At 29.6% G+C, this 11,634-nt stretch overlaps 1 protein-coding gene across 1 annotated transcript; it reads left to right on the top strand.

The window, feature by feature from the left end:
* Nucleotides 1-1,198: 1,198 nt before the first annotated feature.
* On the top strand, nucleotides 1,199-2,586 carry LOC112522900 (AP2/ERF and B3 domain-containing transcription factor RAV1-like). The gene has a single exon (XM_025132232.1). It carries the CDS (start codon nucleotides 1,252-1,254, stop codon nucleotides 2,305-2,307), a length of 1,056 nt encoding a protein of 351 aa, XP_024988000.1. The 5' UTR covers nucleotides 1,199-1,251; the 3' UTR covers nucleotides 2,308-2,586.
* Nucleotides 2,587-11,634: the final 9,048 nt, after the last annotated feature.

Genomic DNA, 11,634 nt, shown 5'->3' with positions numbered 1-11,634 from the left:
ACTTAATCATTGTACATGTAAGCATGCTTAGCTAACGACTCAACCGGGCATTCGTGAGACACAATTATACAAGATTCAGATGATCGAGTTATTTTTGCGTAATTAATTATTGCTAACTAAACATCATGCTTTTACGACCTCAAATAACGATATTAATCTTGCTACATTAATTGCATTCGGCATAATTAAATTAATCAAATTAAAACCTTGATTTAATTAGCCATAATTAATTGGTTAGACCCAAATATAGATTTCAAATAGTCGTTTTGGATTGAGTGCAATTCAACTACCAAATAGTAATTAAAAGTTATCACCTCACGTTGTGTAAACAAGAAAGTCAACTGCTTTACTTAAACTAGCTTGTTGCAATTTCGAAACCCTAGTTTCACAATTTCAATTAAAACCCTAAAATTGGTTGCTTAATTTTCTAGAGCATTTTATTGATTAATTACATATTTATAATTTTAATCATATCGAACCAAAAAGACACACATGATGTCAATATTTAACAAACCAATATTATTTGAAGAAAAAAAAAACTCTCTCAACCAACTTATTAAGAAACGATTATGTAGTTTTTAATAATGCATATTAAATTAAAGTTTAAATTTAAAACTCATTATTCTACATGTATAACTCTTTAAACCTCTGAATTTCAATTTTATAAAACCGATTGATAAACACATTAAACTATACTATAAAGTTGAGTTTATGCATAAATATCTTGAAAATTTATGCGTTTTAAAAACTCATTTATATCAACGAGTTCAAATTTCTTACGTGATTATCGGCCATATATGTATACATCGATTTCATGAACCGTACGGGTTTTGATGTAGAGTTATTTTTGCGTAATTAATATTAAGTTATTGTCAACGATGCATGACATATGAGTATTATATGTGAATGACCAATATACACAAGTTGTCAAGTTTTACATGATGAATGACCGAGATAATTAATAAAGATTTATATATATATATATATATGAAGGTTCGGGGTTCTTACCTACACATATTTGGCCTGTTTCCCAATACGTACATAATATAGGCAGGAATATATAGTCAAGTAGGATTATTATACGACAACATGAAATTAAAATAATATTGAAATAACACCCACATGAAGATTTGATATCTCCCTATATATACACAACCCTTCTCTCATACCCATTCCATAATCTTTTTATTTTGTTTCTCTCTCTACAAACACCAATTGGACCTGATTCCCCCTTCATTTCTCTCTCCAAAAATGGATAGAAACTGCACAGACGACCAAAGCACAACCAGTGAAACCACCTCAACCCTTGCTCCGCCTGTCTCCACGCCGGAGATGATTAGCTTGTGCCGTGTTGGAAGCGGAGCCAGCATGGTTCTAGACCCGGAAGGTGGGTTGGAAGCCCAGTCGAGGAAGCTGCCGTCATCAAGATTCAAAGGAGTCGTCCCACAACCAAACGGTCGTTGGGGAGCTCAGATTTACGAAAAACACCAAAGGGTATGGCTTGGCACCTTTAACGAAGAAGACGAAGCTGCGAAAGCGTATGACGTCGCCGTACAACGGTTTCGCGGCCGAGACGCCGTCACGAATTTCAAACCCCTTGTAGCCGACACAAAAGAAGCCAGCTTGGAAGCTAGTTTCTTGAGTTCTCATTCCAAAGCCGAGATCGTGGATATGCTGAGGAAACACACGTACAATGACGAGCTGGAGCAAAGCAAGAGAAACTGCAACTTAGACAAAACCAGTTCAAGAGACGGTGGTTGTTCCGGTTCAGGTGTGGTGAAGCCCCGTGAACACCTCTTCCAGAAGACGGTGACACCCAGCGACGTCGGAAAATTGAACCGGCTGGTGATACCAAAACAACACGCCGAAAAACACTTTCCGGTTCAGAGAGGAAGCACTTCCAAAGGAGTTCTTTTACATTTCGAAGATTCAGATGCAAAAGTATGGAGATTTCGATACTCATATTGGAACAGTAGCCAGAGCTATGTTTTAACGAAAGGTTGGAGCCGTTTTGTGAAAGAGAAAAACTTAAAAGCCGGTGACACTGTGAACTTTCAGAGCTCAACCGGACTAAACAAGCAGCTTTACATAGACTGGAAGTCCAAAAGTGGGTCGGGCAATACCGACCCACAAGCCATCCAAGTCCAACCGGCCACCAAATGTGTGGAACCAGTTCAGATGTTACGTTTATTCGGAGTAAACATTAAAAGCGTTAGTAGTTGCAATGGCAATAGAAGAAGCAACACAGAGATGGATTTGTTAGGTTTTCAGAGTTGCAAGAAACAAAGAATTATTGATGTTTTGTAACATTTTGTTATTCTTTAGGGGTGCATAATGGAAATGTTGTCCAGTAAGCTTTTTGTTATGATGATGATGATTGATGATGACGAGTGATGAAGCTGGAAAGATGTGGGAATGGAATTAACAGGTGAGGGTGAGGGTGAGGGTGCAGGTGCAAGTTGCAAAAGATTGAAGTTATATATTTATTTTAGCTTAATTAGATCTGACCAATAATTGTACGTCTTATAATTATCAGATGTTCAATTCAATAAGTCACTTTTTAACTGGCCTGTGGCTCTTACAAAAGGAAACTGTCTATTAAGAACAAAACTCAGCAGTTACCTACATCTGTTGGTAATTAAGCCCTTATTATTCATATTTCTGGTACCCATTTTCATAGTTAAAAACATGTATCAATGTTTTTCTTAATCATATTCATTTTTTACGCATTTAATTTTATATTTTTTATACTTAATGTAGTAATCAAACTATGAATTGAATTTCAACTTCAATAAGCCAAAAACTGATTTACTGTTACAGAAGTATCAAATGTTTGTTGTGCCAACTTTGGATCACATCCTTTTGTTCAAATGTATGTTCTTTTAGCTTATTTTGGCAAAGAATTAATTAGCATATGTAGTTCATGTTTTTGTACACATGGTACAAGTACAATCTATGATGATCATTTGAATGAAGAAGCACAAGACTCCAAAAGATCCCACAAAAATATGGTTGGTATTTTATGGGATTTTGTATAATTTGTATGTAATAATATTTAGAAAATATTTGTTTTATAATAATCAATTAGTAAGAACACAAAAATAAATGTTTTGATTTACGGTTTTTCAAAATTGTGATGAAAAAAAAAAAATAGACTTCATTGTGATGGTACATTTGATCCTATTAATTCTAACAATATAAGATGTACTTTGAGGGTCAATTCACTTAATTAGTAGATAAATGTTGTATCTTGAGTCTCCTCCTCATAAATCGTCAATTTCAGTATCCTAAGGATTATTAGAAATTTTCTTGATCAATGTTCCATTCAAATGCGCCCATTGAACTAGTGTTAATTTTATTTTTCGTTTTTCAAGTTTACAGGGTCATAATCTATTTAATCAATATATTAACTAAATCAAGTAAAAACTGTTTTATGAACGATTGATGTAACTTACAATAAAAATTGATTACGCCTGATGATATCATATATAACATATCTTGCTTCATGATAACACGATATATCATTTTCATAACAAATAAACATATTAATTACATTATTTATTGGAAGTGTGGATGTTGTTTAATTACTTATTGATACATGTTATTTTGGTGGAGTCGATCAATTGATCATGAGAATTAAGTATGTAGCTAACGATGACGAATTCGTCCTTTTTACCTTTTGATGATCAGGAAAAAAAAAACCAAAATGGATCACATTGTTTTCAATGTGTCTGGTATAAATATGAAAATATACATCAAAATAATCAAATAAAAGAAGAAGTCAATGTAAAATTAATTTCTAGATGGAAAAAATTGACAAAGACATTGGTTAGCATATGTATATGTTGATATAACGCAACCTTAATTTGATTTCAAGTTTTCCACAAGAGGCATTTAAATGATGTTGTCAGGTCCGAACACAATGCACCTAAAATTACATATATTATTAATGCAAGTACATGATTACATACACTTATATATACTGATATATACAAAAAAACGAAGTATCGTATGGGAAGGAGAGTTAAGATGAGATATGTAAGAAGGGATCTCCACCATTGATCATTTTAATCTCAAACGCACTCATGAATCGCGTTTGATACAGGGATTGATCTGGTACATCTCATCTTAATGTGCATTCAATGGTGGGGATCTTTTCTTACGCTTCTCGCTTTAACTCTCCATCTCACTGGAACTCAACCCTACACACATATATGTTAGGTTCTAAGCGAGAAATGCTTTATTGAAAGCTCTCTTATTTGAATACTGGTGTAAAGGCAGCTCTAAAAATAGGATTTACTAATATAATGAGTTATATTAAGTTAAAGGTTTTTCTGTTATTAGTAAAGTTGCTCATACGGCTCCTTTAGGGATGGAGGAACCTGAAGTAGAAGTCGAAGGGTTGCCCTATCTCAATTTTGTGGAAATTTTATTTTTAAATAACATTTGTAGCAAGGAGTTCTTTCCCAAAGAAGCATTTAAGGGGAAAATATGCACACATAAGTGTTGATATGAATTTGAACAAGGGTATTCAATAGCAGTTTACACATTTCAACACACACGTCTCCATAAGACGAGCGACGGGGTTTCTAGATAGCCATTTATGATATGAATCGCCAAAGTCTTCCTTTTTTTTGGCACTCGGTTCCTTCGTCTTAAGCAAGTTGAACTTGAATTGAAGAAGTGAGCCTTTTTATCAGAGAAAGAGGAAAGGGGCATTCTTCACTCCTTCACGATGCCTCTATGTACCATTTAGATCGGAGAATGGAGGAAGTCTGATATATACACACACACATACTCTTATGAGCTTTGAATGTGTTGACTTTTTAAACTAACTTAATTTTCTTCATCTGTTTTTCATATCGTCAACTACATTCATCTACCTTTAGTTATCTTCAACTACATTAATCTACCTTTATTTTCAAATGTATCTTCACCTTTAACTTTTAAACTGCTTTCACTAACGTTTACATATATAGATTTGTTAAATTTTTGGTCATTATAATAAAAATAGGTAAATAAATGTAGTTGAATGCACCTGAAAGTATATGAAGGTTTTGTTATGTTATATGAATGTTCTATTTGTCACGCTTCTCACAAAATAATATTTTTCACATGAACCAACCATATATATATATATAAGAAGGTTCAAACATAAACAATAACCAAATAAAAGAAAACGCAATCAGGCAAATCACATGTGATTTTACACTAATGATCACTGTAAGGATGTGTGGGCGACGTGGCCTACGACCTTAGTCACGTGTAAATTCGCGTAAATCACATGTGATTTTACACATAATTTTAGTATAAAATCACATATGATTCGACCATTTTCTTATCATTTTATTTAGTTATTATTCTCGTATAAACGTAACACACTCTCTCTCCCTATATATATCATATACAATATGCTTTATATATATATATATATATATATATATTTCATATACGATATGCTCCCAATCTAGGTTACATAATATATTCGAATACTTGGTTTCTACACCCCTAAGATTTTGATTAAAAATACAATAAATAGATACTAATTGTACTAACCAAACCTACTTATATGCAATGAATCCATGCATGCAATTGGTCAATATTTTGTTTAAGAAAATCCAGATATATATATATATATATATATATATATATATATATAAACATACATACAAATTCATATCATTTTGATTGATATTCAAGTCCATGTTGAGAATATAAAAATATATATGTGTGATAATACAACCAAGTAGCCAAAATTAATGTTGTGAAACCATAATTTCTATTCTTAAAGGAACCTTGATGTCTCCCGGTGGCTTGCATGTTAAATAATTCACGATATATTGTTTTCATTAGATGATGAATTAAAGTCAAATTAATACTTGATTTATTTATTATCAATCCGTTGGTTTTCAGATCAAATAATTATTTGTAAATGATTTAATTTGATTGGTTGAATGTAATTCTTGGTTTATTTGTTTAGTTGAATAATTAGTATTAAATTGTCATTTGAATGCTCGTGTTTTGTGTTTCTTTAATATTCAAATAAGTTTGGCATTAATTTCTTCATTTAATAATTAAAAACCGAAGATAATACTTATTTGTATTATGTTTTATTTTATATTTGATTATATTTATCTACAGTTAATTACATAAATTCAAACATACAACTTTAATTAATAAGTTGTATTTACACATAGTTTATTTATAATCTTGAATTTTAAGTAATACGCATCAATAAACATTATTTTATGAATAAAAAATATGTTTAAAAGTTTTTTATCAAATGTTTTATAATAATACATAGATAATATGAAAATTATATTCCAACACATTGGAATCTAATGACTATGGGGTTCATCATAATAATATTACATGCATACATGGAATTGGATGCTTATGATTCATGAGGATGACACATTCATGTACTGATGATGATAATGATGGGCATACAATGGAAACATAAAGAATCTTTCTGGACTGGTACTGTACATGTCGTCATTGCTATTTACAAATATTACTTTATTTTTTTAATTTTAATTATTTTGTTATGTTTACAATATTTTCCATTAATAAGACAAATTACCCGCAAATTAAATTTCTTTTATTAGTTGACTTCATAAAGTCTTCCATGATAACAGTATTTTCCAAATCTTGAATACTCATTCAAATCAACGTACAAGTAATGAAGCATAGAGTACAAACAATAATGCATTAACGACAAGGTCAAGATCTTAACTTATTCCCCATATCGCATGCCAACTCAAGATCCACAACTTATTTTTATAAACATATATTTTTTTACAAAATTTGTTTATAACATCTCAAGCTAATCGTATTAGATATTGTCCATTTTGTTTACATCTGGACTCATGCTTTTAAAGCACGCCAAATAAAGAAAGCATTTAATCTCTTATAAGACAACATTTGCTCCTCTTTCCAATCGATGTGAGATCTTACAATCCACCACCCTTCAGAGTCAACATCCTCGTTGACAAATTAACCAGTCTGATTCCCGACTATCATACCATCTATATCATTTCAGACCTAATCATACCAGATATTGTTAGTTATATCTACACTTGGATTCACTTTGTTAAATGCATCTGATAAGGTTGCAGAGTTGTTCTTGACATTTTATAGGTCATATGCGAGATGTGAAAAAAGACCCTCAGTAAGTAAAAAAAAATCAATAGATTGTTTTTATCATCAGAAAACATTAAATTTATATAAAACCGTTTTTTTTACTATCCCTAGACGCAAAATCAAATCAATAATTATGTCTAAATTAATATTATCTACCATAACATTTTTACATAGTATCTTCAATTTATTTCACCATCAAAACATCCTATGATATATCTTTCGTATATAGAATGACACCACTTGACAATATTAATTCTTCCGATTTTCGAGTAACACTATGTAAATCAATATAAATAGATCAGTTTTCAATGTCACCTGATGTTAGTGTTTTTTATCACCCGTTTAAACTTTTTATACTGTGTTCTCGAATTTGTGAAGAAAAAAATGGTAAGGAACAGAAAAAAAAAACGGAAAAAGATAAAGATTTTTCTTTGTGTTCTTGACAATGAAGATAAAGGAAGGAAAGAGAAAGAAATAAAAATAAATTTTGATATAAATTCTTTCTTTTCGTTCATTCGTAAAAAAAAAGACTCAAGAACATAATGTTAGGGTTAATACAAATTTTTCTTAAATCATTAATCTTATAACTAAAAAGCTAATTTTGGTTATAGCTTGAGATTTTATTTTTTGTTACAGGAGAGTACGTAAGATATATGCACTCAATATTTGATAATAAAGAAGAAGTATAAAAAAAATTATAGTATTGAAATTATAAATATAGATATAAGTTGAACCGTTGTTGGTAATTTTTATCAAAATACAGGAGTTTTCTTAGCTAAAACAAGAAAATTTACTATATTCTAATACAAAATAGATTCATATGAGGATGGAATAATCAAAAGAGTTGATGAGAGATGAATTATGAAAAATATATCAAGGTTTTCAAGGCAAGTAAGGTTAGACGTTGGTATTATATATATATATATATATATATATATATATATATATATAAACTTAGATAAATAATAAGCAATACTATAAAATAAACAATCAAATAATTTTTTTACGAATTTTTTTTCTTCAATTTATTTAATTTATTCATATTTGGGCCATTAATAAGTTATTTCTATTTTATTTACTAATTTGTTTGAAATAATACTATATATTAAAAATATTTGGGTCCCTAATTCTTGTGGCCTCCGGTGGCCCGCCCTCCTTCAGTAACAACTCTAAAAGATTATATTCAGTCTCTTATAAGATAACTTTTGTTCTCTTTCCAACTAATATGGAGGCTTACGCTCTTAAACCAAATAATAAAATAGAATATGAGAAATAAAATTCTTCTTGTGGCAACAAAGGTTCAAATATGGTGACTTTGAACTATCTGTAAAACAGATAGTTGTCTTACATAACAGATTGGATATTCAGGTTAATAAAAAAAATAGAATCTGAACATGACTTCTTATTATCGATAGGAGTGAAACCCTTTTGGTATATGGCATTTATGTTTACACATATATTTTTTTTAATTAAATATTCTTTAAGCAAATTTCTTATAAACTCTCATTTGAGGTTGTTATAAAATGCAATAATTTTTGTTAAATAAATTCTTGAACTTGTTAAATAAGTTCTTGAATTTGTTTATATTTTGTTATTTTTTATTTAATTAATTATTAAATATTTATTTAAATTAGGTTTGAAATTCAAATAAAATACTGTTATTGGATACAGGAGGAGCATAGAAAATGTGTCCATTCGATCCATCGAAACGGTACCGTATGGCGTATGTTTTTTCAATAACCTCGTGTCCTCATGGATGCATATAGTATTTAAGGAAACATAACATAATATTAAATATTTCTATATATGGAAAGGCTACCAATGAGACTGTTCCAAATCTGACCTTTTGTAATTCGTACGAACACTTTTTTAAAAGGGGTAAATTGCCTTTTTAGTCTAATAAACTATAATATAAATTAACTATAAATAAATTATATTTAATAAAAATTAATTGATAAATATATAAAATGATATTAATGTCATCTTTAAAAATTAATCAATTACAATATTATTTAAAAAGCTCGCCGCAGACAACTATCATGGAGCGATGTGGTTTAAGACTTGTGTCTCATTCCATGTTAAGTATGAGACATGTCATCACGTAATGCACGGTTTATGTAACACGATATTTTGATTTTACTTATTTTTTTTTTAATGTCTTGTTTGGTAGTTTTTAATATATAACTTAATTTAAATTATTTATTGTCATTGATTTATTGAATAACAGTAGAAAATATATATTTATGTATATAATATTATATATGATATAGAGATCTGTCGTCCACGTCTTGAAAACATTGTGGCAAGTGTGGCTTTCAAGGCTTAAGGTTTGGCCTTGTTGTCACGCTGAGTCACGCCTTACACTATTTAGAACTTTGATACAAGCAAGATAGTAAAGAAAATTAAAAGAATATAATATGTTAATTAAAATAATTTTAAATTTATTATTTCATATATTATAATTATTTAATTTGTTAAAACAAATTTTACAAAAAATCTACATTATTTTATGATTTTAAATAACAATTGCATATAATAAAAAAAAATTGGTCAACTTCATACATCGTAATAAATTAGTTGTTTGAAATATATCGATTAGAATATAAATATCTACACGAATGAAAGGAAGGCAAGTCGCCAAGAGAAAATTATATCAGCATTCCAAAACCACAAAAACTAAAAGATATATTCAAACAGTTGGACGCTCGACTAAACATATTGTGAAATTGATAGAAGTCGTTGTCCTAAATGTGCAAAGACCAATGAATTAAATCAATGTTTTTCCTGTAAAGGTTCAAATTTTTTTATCGTCACGATGTTTTGTTGTGAAATTTTAAGTGTAAAAAATATGGTCTAACGAAATTTCAAGTATATATATATATATAGAGGGTTGGGTTCACGTGAGATCGGATTGTTTTCGAAAAACACGTAGACCATATTTTTACATTTCAAAAACAAAATGTTGTGAAGGTAAAAAAAAATCTAAACCTTCACAGCAGAAACACTGTGAAGGTTACCTTCACAGTGTTTTGTTGTAAAGTTTCAAGTGTAAAAATGTTGTCTCACGAAAACAACTTCATCTCACATGATCCCAAGTATATATATGTATATATATATATATATATATTGTAACGCCCCCAGAACCCCGTAGCAATGATATTGTCCGCTTTGACTAACCTGCCCGCTATACCACAAAGCAGTAGTCGCACGGTTTTGTTTCTGGCAGCCGCACAACGCAAGCCCCAAAACCGGTCATGCTAGGATGAGGTATCCACACCCTTATAAGGAGTGCTTAGTTCTCCTCACCAACCGATGTGGGACGGGATGTTACATATATAGAGAGAGAGAGAGAGAGAGAAAGAGAGAGAGAGAGAGAGAGATTTACTTTGCAAACCACGGTTTACCTTCACAGTGTTTTGTTGTGAAGTTTCAAGTGTAAAAATGTTGTCTTACGAAAACAACTTCATCTCACATGATCCCAAGTATATATATGTGTATATATATATATATATAGAGAGAGAGAGAGAGAGAGAGAGAGAAAGAGAGAGATTTACTTTGCAAACCACGTTATTTGTACAGACCGTACAAACTTCATTCAACCAATCATAAATTTTCATCTTGTTTATTTTTTTGTAATTATAAAAGGTTGATTAATCATTTTTATTGTGGAGAGTGTTAATCATAGATATTATCATTTTCATTATTTTAATTTTAGAGAAATACATGAAATAGTTTCATTAAATTTTCAATAAGTATTATATGAAACAATTTAATAACCATATATGAAACAACTTCATTAAAAAAGTATTATATGACACAATTTTACAAGATTAAACAATGAAATCGACGAATGAGGGTGGTTTGCACGATTTGTACAAATTTGGTGGTTCATTTGATCGCTCATATATATATATATATATATATATATATATATATATATATATATACATACATACATACATACATAAAACAGTTTCATTAAAATTTCATTAAGTAGTATATGAAATAATTTCATCAAAAAAAGTATTATATGAAACAATTTCATGAAAAAATTTCATAAGATTACGACGGATGAGAGTAGTTTTTACGATTTTTACAAATTGGAGTGGTTTTCATTTGATCGCTTATATATATATATATATATATATATATATATATATATATATGCATACTATCTTATTAAGCAAATTTAACAAAAGTCTTAAAGTCTTAAAATTCTAAATGACCAAAAGACCCTTTATACTCATTTTTTCACCCCCTCCTCTCCTCACATACACTCACCCCCTCACATACATTCATCCTCTCACAACCTATTTTTTTTAAATCTTAATTTTAAATTTACACTTTATATCCTTATAATTAATTAATTAATTTATTTTACGTCATTTACTTTTAAATGTTTCATTTTAAACATTTATCAAATTAGCATACATAATTGTATATCAATTAAAACATGTTTAAAAAATACATTTTTATTTTAACAAGTTACAC

This window comes from Cynara cardunculus, assembly GCF_001531365.2.
Source record: "Cynara cardunculus var. scolymus isolate 2C chromosome LG 12, CcrdV1, whole genome shotgun sequence".
In the NCBI taxonomy this organism is placed as follows: domain Eukaryota; kingdom Viridiplantae; phylum Streptophyta; class Magnoliopsida; order Asterales; family Asteraceae; genus Cynara; species Cynara cardunculus.
The sequence above is the reverse complement of the archived record's forward strand: the minus strand, read 5'-3'. Positions and strand labels throughout refer to the sequence as shown.